Here is a 21,480-nt window from a genome sequence, read left to right as displayed (position 1 = left end):
CTATTCTGTTTCTCCACCATTACTTTTCAAAGCCATTCAGCCGATGGCTGTGTTTTTATTGTATAACCATTGTTCTGTATATTAGCAAAATGCTTTAGCATGGTTTTAACAAAGTAGTTCAATCTGGCCTGCTTCAGTTAGCAGAATCCCCTCATATTAATAAATAGTCCTCCATTCAGGAAAGAGCATCCACATATAGACACTTAACCTAAAGAAAAAAGTACTTTTCTGCTTCTTTTCTTTGTGAAATGAACATTTGGCCATGTTAACCTGAAATAACAATAGCACTTACTGTAGACTTATATACCATCCCATAGTGCTTTACTGTACTCTGAGCGGTTTACCGAGTCGGCATATTGCCCCCAACAATCTGGATTCTCATTTTACCAACCTCAGAAAGATGGAAGGCTAAATCAACCTCGAGTCCTGTCAGAATCAAACTCTAGGCTGTTGGCAGAGTTAGCCTGCAATACTGTATTCTAACCACTGAGCCCACAGGGCTCCTTTTATTATTATCAGAAATTATATAATCCAGGTTTATCTCTGTACCTGCCATTCAAGAGAGCTGAAGCTTTAATTGTAAACTCTGCATTCCTCATTTGTATGATAGCATAGGTCACAAAATCATTAATCTCATCTTCCACTTCTGGTCATAGGGGGACCAAGACCCAGAGCCACGTCACTTTGGGGTTAGTGTCAGTGCTCTGACTAGCGAGAAGAATTCAGTCCCAATTGTCATGGAGAAACTGCTGGAATATGTCGAGATGCACGGACTCTATACCGAAGGCATCTATCGGAAGTCGGGATCAGCAAACCGCATGAGGGAGTTGAAGCAGTCCCTGCAATCAGGTAGGGATAATAATAATAATAATAATAATAATAATAATAATAATAATAATAATAATAATAATAATAAAAGTTGGAAGGGACCTTGGAGGTCATCCAGTCCAATCTCCTGCTCAGGCAGGAAACCCTATACCATTTCGGACAGGGATTGAAGTGCTTCTTCCCTAGAATGCTTGGTAGAATTACTGCAGGTGGGCTGTCCTCCTTGGGAGATGGAGAAGAAAAGGACACCTGCAACAGCAAAGCATTGCCACCATTAAAGAAGTTAAATCAGGGGGAAAAAGCACTAAGCTGCAGAATAATCAAAGTCTTACCAGGCCTGAAAGGACCAGAGTAGGAGTGGAGAACTTGTGACCCTCCAGAAGTTTTTAGACTATAATATATATTTCATATCAGCAGCTATGGTGCAGGGCTATTTATTTATTTGGCATATGGCGATGTTACATTAGCCAGGGGATCACAGTGTGAGTACAGACTGGTTGTTTGGCTGCCGAAGAGTGCTAATCCATTAAGTTCAGGCTCAAGCACTATCCACAATGCACCACAGGGGCCAAGCTAGTTCCACACTCAGTGTTGGCCCTGATTGAATTTGACACCCCTTGCCAATTCCTGCACTAGGGGAAAAAAAATCTTCATATTGCCCTTTGATTCAGAATCTCAAAGTTAACTACATTCCGGCTGTCATTCCTATGCATCTTGCATAGACTAAGGAGCTTCCGTCTTTCCCTCTTTGTTTCTTCCCTCCTTCTCTCTTTCTCAGACCCAAACTCAGTGCGGCTGGAGAACTACCCCATCCATACCATCACTGGGATCTTCAAGCAATGGCTGAGAGAGTTACCGGATCCTCTGATGACGTTTGCTCAGTACAACGACTTCCTTCGGGCGGTGGGTAAGTAGTGAAGGACATTAGAAAAAAGGGACGATTCTTTTCTCAGACGGTGGGAGACTGGCTCCAGTTGGCTTCTGTAAGAAATAGGGACGCTGGACTAGATCGACACCAGCTATTACAGATAGTCCTTACAACAGTTCATTTAGTGACCATTCAAAGTTACAGTGGCACCAAAAAAGCGACTTACAACCGTTTTTCACAGTTATGACTGTTGCCGCAACCCCATGATCCCATGATCAAAATTCGGATGCTTGGCAACTGTCTCATATTTACAACGGTTGCAGTATCGCGGACTCATGTGCATCATTTTTTTTGCAGCCTTCTGACGAGCAAAGTAGTGGGGAAGCCAGATTCACTTAACAGTTGTGTTATTAACTGAACAGCTACAGTAATTCATTTAACAACTGTGGCAAGAAAGGTTGCAAAATGGGGCAAAATTCATTCAATAATAATAATAGAGATGGAAGGGGCCTTGGAGGTCTTCTAGTCCAACCCCCTGCTCAGACAAGAAACCCTATACCATTTCAGACAAATGGCTGTCCAATCTCTTCCTAAAAACTCCCGGTGTTGGAGCATTCACCGCTTCTGGAGGCAGGTTGTTCCACTGGTTAATTGTTCTAACTGTCAGGAAGTTTCTCCTTAGTTCTAGGTTGCTTCTCTCCTTGATTAGTTTCCACCCGTTGCTTCTAGTCCTGCCTTCATGCGCTTTGGAGAATGGCTTGACTCCCTCTTCTTTGTGGCAGCCCCTGAGATATTGGAACACAGCTATCATGCCACCCCTTCTCTTCGTTAAACTAGACATACCCAATTGCAGCAACCGTTCCATATATATTTTAGCCTCCAGTCCCCTAATCATCTTTGTTGCTCTTCTCTGTACTCTTTCTAGAGTCTCAACATCTTTTTTTACAGTTAACAATTGTCTCTCTTAGCAACAGACATGTTGGGCTCCGTTGTGTTTTGTAAGTCAAGGGCATCACTCAGTGATGGCAAACTTTTTAGAGACCGAATGCCCAAACTGCAACCCAAAACCTACTTATTTATCCTCGGGTGCCAGGTGGGCGTGGCCCACTGGGTGGGCGTGACTGTGGTCATGGCAGATTGGGTGGGTGTTGCCAAGGTGGGTGTGATCACCTCAATGTTGCTCGTGGGGAGGGGCGCCTGTGGGAGCCAGGCAGGGTGTCATGGTTCCGAAAAGAAGCAACTTTTCAAAGAACTTTGAGGCTTATTCCTCTAAAAGAATCTTTTATTTTTCTGCATAGCTTGGGCACTAACAAAGTTAAGCCAAAAACTGAATCCTCCCACCCCCAAACACCCGTAACAAAGCATAACTCACTCCTTCATTTTATACAAAGCATAACTCACTCCTTCATTTTATAGTCATCAATCACATTCTCCAATTAATGTGAAGTGCCCCTCCCAGTTGCAGCTGACCCTGGCCACACTGTGCTCAGACATTGTTATGATTAACTAGCATATTTTCCCATCCACTAGACTATTATTATCTGCTTTAACTCTAGAAGTGCAATACAGGCTAAATAAAACAGGTTTGCTTCTTCATATATGGCAAGCAAGAACATCCGATGTTAGCAGTCTTGACACAGGGTTGGGGGAGATCCAGGGTGTCTCTGGCAGGTGGGGGGGTGGGCAGGAGGCTCGTTCTGCGGGGAAAGGTGAGGCACGGTGGGGGTGTCATTGTCACAGGGCAAGGCGAGGCAGGGGCTGGGGCGGCTGCTGCCTGACACTGTCGGCCCCTGCACACAGAGGCCAGCGAGCGCATGAGTGCTGGGATGTATCCAGCCACGTGGGACCTCGGCAAGTTAGTGGGTGGCTGATTGAAGAGGGACGGTTGCCATCTCCGGGGTATGGCGCATGTGCCCACAGAGAGGGCTCTGGGTGCCGCCTCTGGCACGCGTGCCATAGATTCGCCACCACTGATCTAACTGAATTCTTCTTGTATTCTCATTCCTTACAGAGCTCCCAGAGAAGCAAGAGCAGCTTTGTGCCATTTACAGTGTCCTTGAGCAGCTCCCACAGGCCAACCATGACACCTTGGAACGGCTAATTTTCCACCTTGTCAAGTAAGAACAACCGTCTTTCTTGTAGTTTGATCCTGTGGCCAGGGAAGTGACTGCAGCCTGTGAGATGTTATGAATTTAAAATTTACAAGAGCCAGAGAACATTTGGCCAAATAACTTTAATCTTTTAAAAGATGTCTCTACATAGTTTGTTTGAAATTTACTTTGTGCAAACTCAAGATTCTAAGGTCAATAAAGTATAAGTAGAGCAAGGTCTGTTTGAAATCAAGAGGCCTTTTTAAAGTAATCACCATTGTATTGAGTTATTTAGAGAGAGGAAATCTAAAATAAATAAAAATAAACTCATCATCCCCTTTCCCAAGACTGCCTAGAAATAGACTAATCCCCTTATTTCTTAATATTGAAATGTGGGAAATAAGAAGGGCTAACAATTAGCGAAACATCTTTGCTTGCAGGGCATTCCATCTTCAACCCCTGTTATTTCCATTTATGAAGATAAGCGATGGGAAAATCTAGACATGTAAAGCTCTGGAGTTTGCTGTAGGGGCATTTGAGTAGTATTTTCTGGAATGGTCATTTTTCTCCCAGTTGTACTAATCCAACAGTTTTAGAGATGGTTCATCTGTTTTGTGAAATTACATTTCTGGAACTGATAGCGGCTCATCCCATTATGAATGCAGTTTTGGTTCTATGTATGAACCACTTCCTGTTCCAGAAATTTTGCTTTCCAAAACATGCGAACCACTCAAAAAAGCCAGATCGGTGGATTTTGGCAGGAAAACAACTTTCTAGGGAGCATCAGAAAGTTCTAGGAATGGACTTTTCAGCTTTACATACTGGAATTATGGCTCCTGCTGAAGCAGGTGAAAACCATGGTGGGGGTGCTTTACTCCAAATGACAAGCCAGTTGCATTATTATTGTTGTTGTTATTATTGTTATTATTATTATGCCCAACTTCCGGTGAAGTTGCAAGACACCTAGATGAAAATACCATGGCTGTATTGACTCATGTCCCGGTCACCTCACAATTAAACAATTAATGGAATGCCTTGCAAGCTTGCATTTCTATATAGGAGTGCCTTGGAAGTCTTCATTTGATCATAAGTGCAGTGACTCATCTGCTAACTAGTGAGAGCAATTTGGCCACATAACACCAGTAATATAGCTACCGTGTTATTAGTTGTCTGCTTCTGCGTTATTATCTTCATATGTTAGTATCTTCTTACTTTGAGTCTTCCAGAATCGGCTAGGATATAAAACCATGTTCTTCTAAGATGATTAAAGGCAACAAAGCAACTAAGATGATTAAAGGCCTGGAGACAAAAACATATGAAGAACAGTTGCAGGATTTGGGTTTGACTAGTCTAGAGAAAAGAAGGGCTAGGGGGGTACATTATAGCAGTAGTCTAGTATTTGAGAGAGTGCCACAAACAGGAGGGGGTCAACTTATTTTCCAGAGCACCAGAGGGTAGGACAAGAAACAATGGATGGAAACTAATCAAGGAGAACAGCAACCTGGAATTAAGGAGAAACTTCCTGACAGTGAGAACAATTAACCACTGGAACAGCTTGCTGTCAAAAATTGTGGGTGTTTCATCACTGGAGGTTTTTAAAAAGAGACTGGACAGCCACTTGTCTGGAATGCTATAGGTCTGCTGCTTGAGCAGGGGGTTTGACTAAAAGACTCTGAATCTCCCTTCCAGCTCTATTTTGATTCTCAAACCAACCACTCTCATACGCATCACCTTGGGAAGAGACCTTAATGCCTTTCTTGTAGGAAAGACTTACTAGATGGAATATACAGGAATGTACCTGTTCTTCATTCAGAAGATCCAGAGCTAATCTTCAGTATCACTTGATTGCTTTTTTAGTTGGAAGCAGAACATTCTGCATTTGGTTCAGCAACAGCCTGACTCAATCTACAGATGATGTATATAGGTTTTATGTATGTAATTCACTGGGTAGTAGATGGTATGGTGAAAGAAGCTAAGGATAGCCTTCACGGAAAAGGAACTATTATGAGGAGAGAAAAACTGTGTTAAAATCAAGCTTACCACAATATTGTGGTAATGAAGGCAAACAAAAGTTAGCGGGTTGGCAAAAAATGCTGTCAATGTAAATAGTATAAGCCAATATATCTTTTTTTCTCCTAATCCAGCATGCTTAAACACACACACAAAAAAAACTTCTTCTCATACCCAAACATAGGGTAGCCGTGGTGGAAGAAGTCAATCGGATGTCACCCAACGCCCTGGCCATTGTCTTTGCCCCCTGCCTCTTACGCTGCCCTGACAACTTGGATCCTCTCACTAGCATGAAGGATGTCTCCAAAACAACCACGTGAGTTATCCTAGATTGCCTGTGGACAGTGAGTCCTTTGCCCTTCCCTGGATAATAGAAATTGTGTGGACAGGTAAACTTCTTCAGTGCTCTATGTAGAACAGGCATTGCTAATGAAGGGTATTCTCAGCGGTCTGCAAAAATAAATGTTCCGGAGATCTTTAGTGTGAATTTTATTTCTATCATCTGACCATTATCTATTCTTTTTTCTCTACAAGGGACCCTGAATTTGTTTTTTCCATCCCTCACTATTGATCTCCTGGCCAAATATCACATTCTTTTTTAAATTTCTTTGCCATCCCTTGAACTGATTTCTTTTTTCTGATTCAGTTGGCTTCCTGTGAGAGATGATAGAAATTGGATGGTCTGTCTGTTGGAAGAGGGAGACACAAAGGTGGATCTGATGGGAAATGGGAGGTTGGCTGGTTGTTAATATACACATCAGTGCAGGTGACCATCCAATAACTTTCCTTGCGCTGACATGTTCATAACGGCATTGTTGGGAGTCTGGCGTCTCTTCTGTCAGCCCATTTATCCATGCGTGCGTTCACTTGACCCATTCATCCTCTCTTCTTCCATCCATCAAAGAAGAGCCCATGAATGATCCCTGATTTGTTTTCTCCATTTCTCCTTTTGCTCGCTCACTCTCTTCCCTATCCATGCACAGGTGTGTGGAGATGATCATCAAGGAGCAGCTGAGAAAGTACAAGATGAAGATGGATGAAATTTGCCAACTAGAAGCAGCAGAAAGCATTGCTCTTCGGCGGCTTTCACTGCTTCGACAGAACAAAGTAAGCGCTGGGATTGCACAGGACATGAAATGGGAGGGAAATTTCACAACAGGAGTGTGACTTTTCCATTAATCTCACACCGCAAAGCTGATACGTAATGTGCGAGTGTTTGCCAAATCCCTAAGGACTTATTTTTGTGTGAGTGGAAGTTAGGAAGGAAAAAATAGACTTTATTTCAAGCAGTTCTGATATACTCTCAAAATATAATTCAGTAAATGATTTATAAATTATTTATTTATTTATGAGACTTATATACTGCTTTAAGTGCGAGCACTCTCTAAGCGGTGTACACCAGTAAGCAATGTATATATATATATTTACATTGCCCCCAACAATCTGGGTCCTCATTTTACCTACCCCGGAGGATGGAAGGCTGAGTCAACCTTGAGCCGGTGAGATTTGAACCGCTGACCTGCTGAACACAGTCAGCTAAAGTGGCCTGCAGTACTGCACCCTAACTGCTGCGCCACCTCGGCTCTTGATATTATAAATTATAAAGTTGGGATGTGTCCAGTCAGGCACAAGAAGTTCTGCTCTAGTCTCCTGATTGTCCCTCTGCGTCTGGGGTGCAGAGGCCATTGGTGCCGAGTCCAGTTCAACACATTCATTTTAGAGAACGTTCTGGATGTGTGAGTCAAGATGGTGAAGTCTAGAAAACAGTCCTGTCATGGGTAGTTGAAAAACTAGTTAAGTTAAATTTGGTGGAGGGAGAAAAAGAGGAGACACTACGGCAGTAGTGGCGAACCTATGGCACGGGTGCCAGAGGCGGCACTCAGAGCCCTCTCTGTGGACACGTGCGCCGTCGCTTCAGTCCTAGGCCTTCAGCTGGGTTTTATAAAACCTTTTCGCTTTAGGCCTCCACTGCCATGTGCAAAAAAAAAAAAGTTCAATCAATCAATCAATTTCAACTTCTCGCGGGGGAAAAAAAAGATCTTGCAAAGTTGGAATTGATTGATTGAACCTTTTAGTCCCACCCAGTCTGCTGTTACCACCACAACCACGCCCACCCAATTGGCCACACCCACCCGGCACATGATGATGCATAAGTGGGTTTTGGGTTGCATTTTGGGCACTCGGTCTCTAAAAGGTTCGCCATCACTGCACTATGGTCTTCATGTATTGCACATAATAAAAGAAACAGACATGTCTCTGTTATGCTAGTAACCATAGAAATAATTAATGTATGGAAACAGGTTTTTGCTGAACATTAAGGAAAAAAAACTTCCTGCTTTGGTAGCTGCTTGATAGAGGGACAGAACTCATCTTTACTGGAAGGACCAACAGACCCTTTTAGAAAGGCTTTAACAATGATAAAAATTCTTATAGAGATACTCATAATGCCACCTGATCAAGTTTTATGCATTGACATCAATTGATGGGCAAGGTGTTTAAAGAGCTTTGTTCAACCACCTTTAGTCCCAATCCTTGAGTGTTTTGGTTAGCTTTTAACAGGTCATAGATTAACTGGATCTGTTTTAGAGGTTATTAATGCAGTGTACCTGGATGACAGGTTATCTAGCCCTTTTCTGTTTGGGTTTATACTGAGGTTTAGCACTGAAGCCACTTTGGTCACTGTCATAAATGTCTCCTTTGAGAAGGAAGATGTAAGTGCAGCCCTGTTGATTCTCCTTAGCTGCTTTTGGTAATGTTGGCCATACTATTTTGCCAGACAACTGCATGGTTTGGGAACCCAGTATTTATATTTCATGTTTCTTTTATATTTAGGGATTGATTTTATACGAGCTGGATATAAAAAGAAATTTTGAGCAGTGGGGTTACACTAATCATTAATTTTCCTGATCTGAGAATCCCCCAAACCCTGCTAGGTACCGATTGTTGATCTTGCTGTTTTACTAATCCGTTCAACAATGGAGGAGTGTAGAAAGCCCGGATCAAGCAATCTCGAAAGTCATCCCAGCTTTATAATTCAATAAGTTTAATATTGCATTAGTCTTAGAAGCTTGCAAATATATTAGTGTTGTTTAAATCGTGTACAGCATTTTTATGAGTTTTATTTTTAATATATACTGTATATTCTTCCAAGTCTTTGATTTTTATTCATGGAGAGTCAGAGGAAATGTTTTGGCTTCCTGTGAATGTGCCCTTCATTTCTCCTTTTCTCTAGTTGTGGCCAGTAAAACTTGCCTTTTCCTCTCCCCGCGAGGGAGCCCCGGTAGGTGATAGCACTGACGTGCCCCCCCCCCCAGTGCATGGAACGTCGCTCCCTTCCTCTCTGCCTCTCCCAGCATCAGCCGAAAATCAGGGAAGGCTGTTCACAGCACCTTCTCACGCTGAATGCTTCAAAACCCCCTCACTTCAAAACTCTGCATGTTTTACAACTGTGCACATTTTTCCTGTTTTCCCAATTAATTACAGGGATTGTAAGAGGGATATTAACCAGTGCTTCACTCTTAGAAGAAAAAAAAAAGATACTCCTGTATCCAAGTTTGGCCTTGGATGCTTAACCCTTTGAATTTGTTTACATTAACCCAGTTTGTGTGTTTGTGTGAATCTGGTGGTTGGCTTTTGTCAAAGGGAGACATTTCTATGCACGTGCTTGGAATCAGCCTTAATACTTTTTTTAATACTATCCCAAGGCACCGTAAATTCACATTTCAGGCCTCAAATTGATACCTTTGGGAGGGAGGAGAGTTTGTGAAACAGTACCTGCTTTTCTGCATTGGGATTCAGTACCAATTCTTCTTGTTTTATATTCATCGTAGCCCTGCAAGTTGGATTCAGTACTAAGAAAGGACAGCGTGCTCTAAAGCATGGCTTTTCAACCAGTGGTACGGGTACCACCTGTGGTACATTGGCACCTGACAGGTGGTACGCGACCATCCTAGAAAAGTGGTAGCGGGGGAGGGGAATGAGCTGAACCGGTGGCAGCACAGCACAAGCCTGAGCAAGAGATGGCTGGAGCTGCAGGGCTGTCAGGGCTCAGCGGAAGCGCCAGGAGCAGTGCCGCTTTCCAACTGGTCAGCACTTCTTCGGGGCTGTCAGGGCTCAGTGGAAGCGTCAGGATCAGCGCCAGGCTCCAGCTGGAGCTCGGTTCTGATCCCGGTGCTTCTGCTGAGTCCTGAAGAAGCACCAATCAGCTGGAAAGCAGCACTGATCCTGGCACTTCTGCTGAACCCAGAAGCACCGATAACTGGAATGTTGCAGCATCTCCAGGGTCTTGTGATTTACATTCAGATAGCTTGGCAACTGATTCATATTTATGACGGTCATAGTGTCCCAGGGTCATGTGAAGTGACCAAAACCTGCCGCAACCACCCAGCAGACGGGGGGAATAAAAACCAAACACCCCCCACCCCACCCCCGCTGCCAATCCTCAACAGAAATGCTCACAAGAATGAAAACCTCGGACAGGAGGAAGAGCGCTGCCAGGCGGGCAGGCAGGTTTCTTGCTCGGCTGTAGCTTGGGGGGCACTTTTTTCAGTGCCATTGTAATTTCGAACAGTCACTAAGTGAACTGTTGCAAGTCGAGGACTATCACTTTTTTCCTTTTGGGGGGGGTCATCAAGTTTTGACACCTTGCTAGGCAACTGGTGGTACTTGGATGTTGCCATATCCTAAAAGTGGTACAATGGGTGAAAAGGTTGAAAAGCCCTGCTCTAAAGCAACTGTCGGCAGGTACCTCACACTCGGGCTTCCTCTTTTCAGAGCTGCCCCACTTCCGTCATTATTTTCCTGGCTTGTTAAATTGTCATTTCATTTCAAGCTTGGAAAGCTAAATGGTCCAGCCAGAGCAGAGGCTGCTTCACGATCTGTTGTGGTTCACAAGACAATTAACGTGGGAGGATTTAATGGCTCCTGGCCACCCAGGGGATGATGATGTGCTGTATCCTTAGCCAAGGGGATGACGTAGCTCTCTATCCTGCAGAGCAAGAGCCCCCAGACTGTAGGAGCAAGCAGTGCCTCACCTAGACTTGGACTTTTGCCCGAAGAGGAGGAAACAGACAACAGGGAGAAAGAGCTACTGATGGAACGGATACAATCAATCAAGGAAGAGAAGTGAGTGATGGCTTGTAAGGGCCCACCCTCTGCAAGACAGAAGCTTCTTGTCTCTGAATTTATCTGCCAGCTCTGAGAATCTCCTCTACGTAGAAGAGCCCTGCTTTAGTTTTCCAGTAGAATTGGTTCTTGCAAAGTACTTTTAAAAAATGGGGTCCGCGTTGCGAAGCACGAGAGAATAGTTAGGATTTTCACATCGATTTTAGGCTTGTATGAAAAAGCCTCTCCCAATTGCCCTGAACTGCCCTCCTCCTTCAGTAGCAAGCAAAGCCCCCCCCCCAGAGACTTTATTCCACCCCGATAGCAATTACCCTTCCCTCGGTTCCAATAGTAACATTGGACTTGATGGACCACAAAGGCTTTGAAAAGAGGAGAAGCAGAAAACCTGCTCTTTTCATTGTCTCAGTCTTTGAAATTGTTCCAGCCCTCCTGTGGAATGTTGCAGCTTGTCTGTCAACACTGCTAATATTGAATATTCTTGCTTTGAATATTGAAAATATGCAGAACTGTCTGGTACTTTTAGAGTTAATTCAGATGAGTGAGGGTGGAGATTTCAGATCTTAGCATCCCTTTCATCATGCCATGCCAACATTTTGTCACATGAATAAAAAGACTTTTTAGGATAAAATGCCTGGAAGTTCTTTGAAGTGTTTCATTAGTCGGAACCATGACATTGTCTTTCTCTCTCTCGCTTCCTTAGGGAAGACATCACATACCGTCTCCCTGAGCTGGACCAGCGTTGCTCTGATGAGGAGAATGTCGACTCCGAGACATCGGTTAGCACAGAAAGCTTGTTGGAGGAACGTGTGGGGTGCCGTGACCCTGAAGGTCAGTATTAAGGTATTGTGCAGAGGTGTTTTTTTTTTCCTCTCTTCATCATTCCCTTGGTAGCCCTGGCCATCCTGGCACCAGTCTTTTCTGCAACTTTCTAGTGCGACGGCAAAAAAAATCCCTTTGCAACAGGTTTCTTAACCAAGGGTCTCTCCTCCTTTTTAAAGGAAGCACGGAGCCTGCTGCTCAGTGCATCAGCCTCTCCGCCAAAGAAGAGATTGGATCACCAAAAATGCTGCTGTTTTCAGCCCAGGTAGATCCAGTTCCTCCTCACCTGTCCGCCACATGCGGGCCATCCTCTTTGCTTCTGCTCAAGGGAAGCCCTCTTCATCAGAATCCGGGGGAGGCACGTAGCCAAGCCCAAGCGGTCTTCCAGGACTGAGAAGCCAACAGACCTGCTCTTTCCCTGCTCCAAGAATTGCCTCTTTCAAGGATGAACTGCTCACGGGAATGTACCAAGAACAGTCGTCTCAAAAGCAAGTGGGAGAGACAGGCTCAAATGAAGGTCAAAAAGAGGCCATTAGCAGTCCGGCTTCGGGAGCTGTTGCATATGCTGCCCTATTCCAAACCCGGTCAAGTCCAGTATTTTAAAGTTCTGATGCTCGTCAGAACAGAATGGTCACGATTTGCACCAGGACATTTGGTTGGTATCGGATCCGGAAAACAATTGGTGCTTCTGCGATCTGCCGGGATCAAATATTGATCAATAGTTACAGCTCTGAACCAATTTCCATTTCCCGAGATGAAGCTTGAAATTCCCTTCTCTGCCCAGCAGTCCACTCAACTCTGGCTTCTTCCTGTCTGCTTGCAACAGGCTCTTAATAGGACCAAACAGAGTCAGAGCACTCAATAATTCTGTTTCTGCTTTAAGTCTCTGCCTCGGATTATGACAACTTCCAACCGGTTTACAAAAACTTTCAAATGTTTGTAGTAACCATTTAATGGAGACCAAAAATGTATCAACGTTTATATTAAAACTGCACTTTTTTGGGGAAAAAGGGGGCATTGGGAGTTATTCTTCACAGCACAACACCAAGGGCTTCCTCCTGTCTTGGTAGACTATAGTTGGTAGTTCTATCACTGTAACTGCTGAGATTAGTTTGATAATCAAACATGCTCTTTTAATAGGTTCTTTGGGGAAGCTCCAGTGGGGCAGTATTGAAAATCTCAGTTCCACGTTCTGCAGTGACCCATAAATGAAGAGTCAGCTGGTGTGGCCTGTTGCCATTCTTGGGATTTCATAACAAATAGGAGCGGAAGGATAAACAAACAGAGGCATTTTCCTGTCTTCCTTCTAAAGATGAGACATTCTCTCCTAAACTCTACAGACATAAGACGTGTCTTTCTGTACAATTCCAATTTATTTATTTTTTTCAAAAGCAGCAGTAGCCCACTTACAAACCTGAGCATAACTAGTCATGACTGTACAGAGTAAAGGAAGATGTTTTTTTTTAACCTTAAAAGCAGGGGGGGGGAAGTAAATTTTAAATAGAAAAAAAAGTAAGGAAATGCACAGGAATTGTGCATTAATCAATTCCCTTTCAAATGGTAATCAATTCCCATTCCCTTTCCTTTTAAATGGTACTCAGTCAACACATTTGTTTGAACTGAACGTAGGCACGGGGAGGAAGTAGGTGGGAGGGGAACCAAGCACATATAAGACAAAGAGTTTTCCAAACCTGGTTTATAAAGAATGGAGAAGTGAACGGGGTAATCAGAATCCAGGACATTCTTTACCTGACAAACCTGATTTAAGCCAAGAATGGCTTATATCAGTAGCTTGTTATTTGAGAAATAAGCCAAGGACTAGATTCAGATGCAATGCTCAACAAAACATAGACTGGGGGCTGAAGAAGTTTGGCTTTTCCTGCCAACGGGAGTAACTAGAAACAAACAGGAGTATCAATGCTTTTGCTCGTTCTGGAGAAGCTAGAATGCAGATTTCTGGCTTAAATTTGACACATGGTTGTCCCCAGACCACCTCCTTTGGGGGGGAATGCACACACACAAAAAAAATCTCTCCACGCAGGTGCTGTTTTTCATGGGGGAATTAATAAAGTCAGCTTAATCGGCCCAGTGGAAACCTCACAGCGGGGAAAAGAGAGAGTTCTCCACTTCTGGTGTCAACTTTGGGTGGAATGAGGGAAGAGGAACACCAAAGTCTGGGGGAGAGAAAAAAAAAATAAGAGGAAACAAATGTAAGTTTAAAGCATTACAGTTAAACGACAAAGAATCAAAATGGAAGGGAAAATTCTGAGTCCCAGAGAAGGGTATATTTCTTTTGGGATTAAGATAGAACAGTTGGGTTAAAATGTCAGGGAACAGCCCCCTCTCCCACTCCCCATGGATTTAAAATACGTTCAGTGATTTTGAAGGTCTCAGGAAAGAAAGCCTTTTACAAAATGTAAGCCATTAAAATAGTTGGGAGAAATTGTTACATACATGTTTGTAACATCTGCATGCATTTGCATCTCAACTGAGAGAAGACGCCAGTATTGTTTTAAGGATTTTTAAAAGTCCTTCCCGTAGATCAAATTGAGGAATTGTTGCATTAATGAGGGAAACACAATATAAGACCTAGAGTTAGTCCTTCCATAACGAGAAGGAAACAGAGGACTCTCGGGTGAGTTTTTTCCTCTTTCCAAAATTTCATTCCCAAGATTCGCCATGGCTGTTAGCGCTCACCCATTTCCCCATCCAAGCGACTGGTTGGAGAGGGATTTTTGCGGTGGTCTTCAATATGCTGGGTCATCTCCTCCCGAGAGGCTGTGGAGTAGGGGCATTGTAAGCAATTATAACGACCTCGGGTGTGTTCCCATACAATGCGGCTGTTGGAGGAGTGTCCTACAATGAAAATGACAAGATGAAAACCCGGTCATCTGGTTAGTTTCCCAATTTCCAAGCCACTGCAGATCTAACTGCTCTGATGAAAAGATAACTAGAGGAACTCTCTGGTGGCTTAGATGAATTTTGCATGTGTTATCTTTGAGAAATTGTAAAGAAATGGTAGAGGATAAGAGGAAAAAAAGCTGTATCTTTGAAACAAGAAGAAAATTCAGAAAATTATAGATACTGATAGCTGGGAAGATTCTAGAGCAGATTGTAAACGATCCGGAAGTACATTTAAAACAATGTGGAGACTTAGACCAACAAGGATGTGTAAAAAATAATTCTCTTTAGTAAATTATGGGAATATAGCTTGATTTCAGTGCTACATTTGATAGAGTAATATTATATTCCAAACTGGTTAACTGAGGGCCAGATTAGCATGACAATTAAATGAATACATAGTTGGTTTGTAAAATTATTCATCAACTGTTTCTACTCTTACTATAAAAGGAAATGCCACAAGGTTCAGCCCTGTACCCTGTATTGCTCCATGTTAAATTCATGACTTAAGTATGGTCTCAAGCAGCTATGACAGTGATGGCAAACCTTTTAGAGATCGAGTGCCCAAATTGCAACCCAAAACCCACTTATCGTCGGTGCCAGGTGGGTTTGGCCTATTGGGTGGGTGTGGCCCATTGGGTGGGCGTGGCTGTGGTGGTAACGGCAGCCTTGGTGGGACCAAAAAGTTCAATCAATCAATTCCAACTTTGTGAGATCTTTTCTTTTCCCGCAAGAAGTTGAAATTGATTGATTGATTGAACTTTTTTTTTTTGTTTGCACACGGCGGTGGAGGCCTAAAGCAGAAAGGTTTTATAAAACCCAGCTGAAGGCCCAGGACTGGGGCGACGGTGCACGTGCCCACAGTGAGGGCTCTGCGTGCCACCTGTGGCACATGTGCCATAGGCTCGCCACCACAGAGCTATGACTTACAGTGGCATCTCTTGCACAGCCCCCCTGAAGTAACATAGTAAAATGTGGGACATTAATGCACAACTCCAAAAGGGTGTGTTGACACCAGCCTGAGACGCAGACTAAATTTAGGGCAGATACAGCAGAATCATACATGTATTGAAAAAAAGGGAATGGGATAGCTGCTCACCTTGGCTTTTCTTCCACACAGCGTTGGAAACAGGGAGGCCTTGGCCTGCTGGCAAGAAAGGCCTGAGGCGGTTCTGCACTGCAGCTTGAGGTAAAGCATAGGACGTGGGGTGCATATAGGGCAGGAAGGGCCCTGAAGGGTGAGGAGGCCCAGAGAATTTTGCCAGGGAGGGTGGCCCAAACAGGGATTGCTCCAGCAGAGGATATGTAGGCGATGTTGGCAACGGCACAGATTCTAAGGGGCCAGGAAGTCCAGCCGGAAGGGAGTCGGGGGTCAGAGAAGTGTCCATTGTGCCAGGAAGAAGAGCTTCTTTTTTGAAGTGCTGTATGACTCTCTGGAGTTTTGGAAGCTCCTCCAGCAATTTGCCCGGTGGCTCTTTTTCCAGGCTAGAGGTAGGTGGAAAGAGGGGTTTCTCTGAAGTTAGGGCTGGGGAAGTGGTGGTGGTGGTGCTGGTGGTATTGGCATCAGAACAGCTGTGCAAGTGCTTGAAGAGGGAGCGATGTGTTCGGAAACGTGACATGCAGTTCTCACATCTGGAGGGAATAAAAACAGAACAGGCTAACAAAGCATTCAGCACTGAATTTCTAACAGGCTTATGAACTACAGCATTCTCATTCCTTGCTGAGTGCCAGGCCCAAGTTTCCTTACTGTAAGAAGATAAGATCGCCAGAAAATGAGGTATGTCAAATTTTTGCAGATTTTGGAGGGGAACTGATGAATCACTTTATTTCGATCCCACTTTTATAATTTTTACTAATCACTCAAGACGGTGAATACATCCAACATAGTTTCCTTCTCCTATTTTCCCCACAACAACCCTGTGAGGTGGGTTGGGCTAAGAGGGGGGTAGGCAACCTTGGCTCTTTTATGACTCGTGGGCTTCAGTTCCCAGAATTCCTGAGCCAGCATGGCTCAGCTTGGAAACCTCTCCCTTTCCTCTCAGCATGGCTGGCTCAGGAGTTCTGAGAGTTGTAGTCCACGAGTCATAAAAGAGCCAAGGTTGCCTACCCCTGGGCTAAGAGAAAGTGACTGGCCCAAATTCATCCAAGTGGTTTTCATGATTAAGGTGGGACTTGAACTCACAGCCTCCTGCTTTCTAGCTAGTATCTTAACTATTAGACCAAATTGGCTTTCAAAAACAGTGCTGTCGTGGGCATAAGTGAAAACAGGAAGGGGATTTGAAAAATTGAGTGAGAGGAAAAAAGGGATCTGAAAAGATCTTTTCACTGAAGACATAATAGTCTCGTAAACCTAAAATGGCTTATCCTAGGCTATGAATTATCACTAAATTTGTTTGCCTTACTTTGAGGCCTATTAGAAACAAAGAACATACCTGCAATTTGATAAACTTGTTCAAATTCACTGAAGAGTTTAGTTTGCTTCAGCTAGTTCCAGACTATTAGCCAATTGCAGGCTGGATTTGCACAACTTCCTCAACCAGGATACAAACCCACTCAGTACTGTTTATAAACCAAATGCTTGGTATATTGTGTGATACCAGCCAATAAGCTACAGTTTAGCCCAGTATACAAACTGTAGTAGACAGCATGCAATTCCTAGATGAAAGGGGCCAATGGCACAAAAAGAAGGACCTAAATAGCTCAGGACCAGAGGCACTGCCTTCTGCCTTGCCTGGGTTTTAAGATTCCAGGCTGGAGACCAAAAGACCTACATGTGCTACAAGTAGCTTTCCAAACCATAACCTGTATCCATCTGGGCTGCCTCCATGGGATTAGAGTAGGATGCACTAGTTTGCAGTGGTTTTCCTCCTTACTGAGGGGTTGATTCCAGTTGGTGGTGAGATCTGCTATACACTTCAGCTCCAGGCCAAACAGTTCATGCAACAGAAGTGCTAACGTGGTGCATGGAGACTGTAAGGGGCCGAATGATTTCAAGGAAATCCCAAGGTTGACTCTGAAAGGAGTTCGGCTCCCTCTATCAGATGTCATTTGCATTTTGAGGTCTTCCTGGATTCATGGCTCCTGGCTGTTTTACAGTAATGTGGTCTACAGTGGGGCAAAAAAGTATTTAGTCAGCCACCAATTGTGCAAGTTCTCCCACTTAAAAAGATGAGAGAGGCCTGTAATTGTCATCATAGGTAGACCTCAACTATGAGAGACAAAATGAGAAAACAAATCCAGACAATCACATTGTCTGATTTGGAAAGAATTTATTTGCAAATTATGGTGGATGTGATTGTCTGGATTTGTTTTCTCATTTTGTCTCTCATAGTTGAGGTCTACCTATGATGACAATTACAGGCCTCTCTCATCTTTTTAAGTGGGAGAACTTGCACAATTGGTGGCTGACTAAATACTTTTTTGCCCCACTGTATATGCACCCTGTGGAAAGTACCCAGAATCTACAGCTGATACAAATGCAGTGGCCCAGGCAGTAATGGATGTATCTTAATAAAGAGAAAGAGCTCACTGGAAAGAAACCTACTTCATTTTGACCTGATTTTCATTAGCATGCTACACTCACACCTTTTTCCAGAGCATTTGTTAAAAGAAACACACACGTTTAACGAAGATAAAACCGAACAGGGTCTTACTTGAAGTAGCGGTTGGGCTTGTAATGCACCTTCATGTGACCCATCAGGTCTTGCATGTTGGGGAACGACTCCAAGCAACCAGGAGTGGAGCAGCGGAATGTCTTTCCTAAGAGAAACCCAGTAGTTCAGTGCATCTGTAGCTTTATTTATTGGTTTATCAAATGTTCCAATAGAAGAGAGTTTATCTGTAGCTGTAACTCAAGTTGAACTATGGAGTCCTTGGTGCTTTCTGAGCTGGGTCCGTGACAACTCGCCACAGCCAACTCACTTGCTGCAGCCAACTTGACGCGGCCAACTTGACGTAGCCCATTCACCACGGGGCAAGAATTATAGTAATATCAAAGAAATCGTGGAACAGAATCATGAAAGAAAGGATACCAAAGGAGGGACAAAGTGAAATATGAATGACAAAAATTAAAATAATTTCTATTAATTAAATTGAGCCGTTGAATTGTCCTGCAGTGAATTGTCCCGTGGTGAGTTGGCCAGGGCGAGTTGTTCAGCAGTGTGTTGGCTGTGGCAAGTTGACTGTGGCGAGTCACCCCGCTCTGAGCTGGCCTGTTTGCTTGCAGAACTTTCATGATTAACTAAGTGACATCATCGGTGCCAGAACATGTGGGGTTTTCTCCCTATTTAGACAAATTAAATTTCCCCTGCAAGGCAAACCCAACACTCCTTCGCGCTGACAATGTTATCTAGCTGAGTAATGAAATATCTGCAAACAAGCTCAGAAAGCACCAAAGACTCTACATTTATTAAACGTTTTTGCCACCCAATTCCCAACAGGCCTGGGTGAACAGGCAGGGCTTTAATTAGAGAAGACCTATTTCTTCAAGTCCAATCAGCCTTTTGAGGTAGCCTAGACAAGCCACGAAGCTAACCCTACCTTTATGGTAAGGTTGCAGTAACAGAATCTGTGCAAGTCTAAAACTACCATTCCCTTTCCTTGTTTTTAGTTTCTCAAAAAACCAGGGAGGATCCCTTCTGAGACACTTTCTCTACTCCCATCCCTCCTTTGAGCTCAGATTTCATATTTTAAACCTTTGTTTAGACTGAGGCTCTTCTACCTACCTACCAGTACTATTCCCCCATACCAGGGGTAGGAAACCTCAGCTCTTTTATGACTCATGGACTTCAACTTCCAGAATTCCTGAGTCGGCTTAGCTGACTCAGGAATTCTGGGAGTTGAAGTCCATGAGTCATAAAAGAACCGAGGTTGCCTACCCCTGCCCCATGCTATTTACAAGACCCAATTTCTTGCCCAGACCTCACATTTGCAGTATTTTAGACAGCTTATACATATGATGGCCCAGCAGATGGCAGCACCTGTCTGATTTGGCTGATTTTCAACAGTAAACAGGATCAGGCTTAATTAATTCTTAAATAGAAGGCCGTCGGGAAATCTCAGAGCTGTAGTCCAAACTAGCAAATCTAAAATCATATTGGAAAAAGTTTGGTCAAAGGGGCAACAAGGACATGGACATATGGTCATCAGAAGTAGAGTTCAACTTGAGGGTGACTATTTTTAAAAACATGGTGGATTTGTCCATTGAAGTCATTCCTCACGTGACTTTATAAGTAGATGTGTTATGGAGCATTTTATCATAAGATGAAGGATAGACTATCTTTCAGGTAGGCTCAGAGGAGAGATATTATTACCTTATGAATCCTGCTGATTATATCAAATCTCTATTCAATCACAGCACAGACATGGGCGGGATATGGAATAACACAAGAGTTTTTGTGGCACTCTTGAACACTCCCCAAGAAGTACCGTATATGCCGGCGTATTAGGCGACCCGGCGTATAAGACGACCCCCGTCTTTATAGCCGGGCCGCATTCCTAGAACGTCGTCTTATACGCCGGAAACTACCAGTATTTCCGGCGTATAAGACGACTCAGCGTATAAGACGACCCCCGTCTTTGGCGCCGATTTCAGCGCTCGCGGAAGTCGTCTTATACGCCGGCGTTTACGGTATGTGACTGGCTACTTTTCAAAACAGAACACCCATGATACTGCATTTTTAATACATGTCCTTTGTAAAACCACACATCAACTATAGCTATCATGAATAAGTTGTGTAACGATGTTTCTGTGGCCATGTTTACATAAAGAGCATAAAGAGCTGCAGGCTTTGCATGAGTTCTAAACGTTTTCAGTTACAAAAATCAGAGTTAACAGGGTTATGAAACGTGCAATAGAACAGTGGAAAACTGCCAGTCAAAAGAGTTGATGAAATTCTACACATTGAACATTTAGGGGCCACAGACAAATCCCACGTACCCTTTCCTTCCCCCACTGCAGTCTCCCCTCCTTTGCTGGGAAGAAGAGAGAGGAAGGATGCTTTCATTTTCTCCACAAGAGAAAAATCACAGTGTTTCTTCTCCCATTCTTCCTAGCAAAAGATGAACTCTCTGCTGACTCTCAAGGACCATGCTAAAAAAAAAAGGAGGGGGGTACAAAATACAGCAAGAACGTCTGAAGGCTTCTGCACCCCTGGCTTAGTTACACAAATCTTCTTCTTCTTGTGCCATATCCGTTATCGGACGTTGGCGATCATGTTGGCGATCCTGTTTTTATCAGCAGCCGCACAAAAAAGTGCTGCTGAATTTTGTTACACAAATAGACTGATATAAAAGAATGAAAAGCAGCCTCTACGCTCCTGTCCTGCGAAATTCGTGAAAGAAGAAACGAGATATAATTTTTCATGGTCTCCCTACTCTTCTTCTTCTCCTGACCTGTACTAGCCCCCCCCCACCCCCCAAGTTTGAAAGGCCAGCCTTACCCTCAAGGGACTCCGTGGGCCGATAGTGGACCTGCATATGGCGAAGAAGCTCCTTCATGCTGCGACAGGCCAGCCGGCAACCGTCCCCTGAGCACTGGTAACGTTTCACTGGAATAGGGAGAAAGAACAGAAGCCGTGGGGCTTTCTCTTCAAATGAACTCTGTAGGGCCCTCGGTAACACGGATTAAATGAGCCCCGGATGGACTTGGAGTCGAGCTGATCCTAGGCTCGTGTTTCTATCACCGATGCGAATTGGCTTGAGACCCAGACAGCCCTTTTCCCAGCTAAATTTCCCCCTTCTTTAAGATATGAACAAAAGTGGCTTCTCTCTTCATGTTAAAAATCATGACATATTTTGCAAATTAACTTGCCTGAAGTCCTTAAAATACCAAGCCAAGAC

At 43.8% G+C, this 21,480-nt stretch overlaps 2 protein-coding genes across 9 annotated transcripts in view; one reads left to right on the top strand and one right to left on the bottom strand.

Annotated features, from left to right (window-relative positions):
• The window catches only part of MYO9B (myosin IXB), a 74,102-nt gene extending 61,353 nt beyond the window's left edge, over positions 1-12,749 (top strand). For 4 of the 8 annotated variants that reach the window (XM_039338524.1, XM_039338528.1, XM_039338526.1 and 1 more), the window contains 9 exons: positions 657-849; positions 1,607-1,735; positions 3,708-3,813; positions 5,981-6,112; positions 6,780-6,903; positions 9,029-9,076; positions 10,790-10,920; positions 11,621-11,748; positions 11,919-12,749. In XM_039338524.1, coding sequence (XP_039194458.1) covers positions 657-849; positions 1,607-1,735; positions 3,708-3,813; positions 5,981-6,112; positions 6,780-6,903; positions 9,029-9,076; positions 10,790-10,920; positions 11,621-11,748; positions 11,919-12,133 — 1,206 coding nt within the window. In that variant the 3' untranslated portion in view covers positions 12,134-12,749. Of the gene's footprint in view, positions 1-656; positions 850-1,606; positions 1,736-3,707; positions 3,814-5,980; positions 6,113-6,779; positions 6,904-9,028; positions 9,077-10,789; positions 10,921-11,620; positions 11,761-11,918 lie in introns of all 8 variants that reach the window. The other 4 variants (XM_039338530.1, XM_039338529.1, XM_039338531.1 and 1 more) reach the window with 2 other exon arrangements.
• Positions 12,750-13,093: 344 nt separating this feature from the next.
• ZNF414 (zinc finger protein 414) overlaps positions 13,094-21,480 on the bottom strand; it is a 28,609-nt gene continuing 20,222 nt past the window's right edge. Inside the window, exons 5-9 of the mRNA XM_039338413.1 lie at positions 21,081-21,188; positions 18,294-18,399; positions 15,740-16,272; positions 14,437-14,595; positions 13,094-13,913 (exon numbers count right to left, since the gene is read on the bottom strand). Of these exons, the coding sequence (XP_039194347.1) occupies positions 13,837-13,913; positions 14,437-14,595; positions 15,740-16,272; positions 18,294-18,399; positions 21,081-21,188 (983 nt within the window). The 3' untranslated portion in view covers positions 13,094-13,836. The remainder of the gene's footprint in view (positions 13,914-14,436; positions 14,596-15,739; positions 16,273-18,293; positions 18,400-21,080; positions 21,189-21,480) is intronic.

This window comes from Crotalus tigris, unplaced genomic scaffold, assembly GCF_016545835.1.
Source record: "Crotalus tigris isolate CLP2741 ecotype Arizona unplaced genomic scaffold, ASM1654583v1 scf7180000017701.1507938, whole genome shotgun sequence".
Classification (NCBI taxonomy): domain Eukaryota; kingdom Metazoa; phylum Chordata; class Lepidosauria; order Squamata; family Viperidae; genus Crotalus; species Crotalus tigris.
The sequence above is the reverse complement of the archived record's forward strand: the minus strand, read 5'-3'. Positions and strand labels throughout refer to the sequence as shown.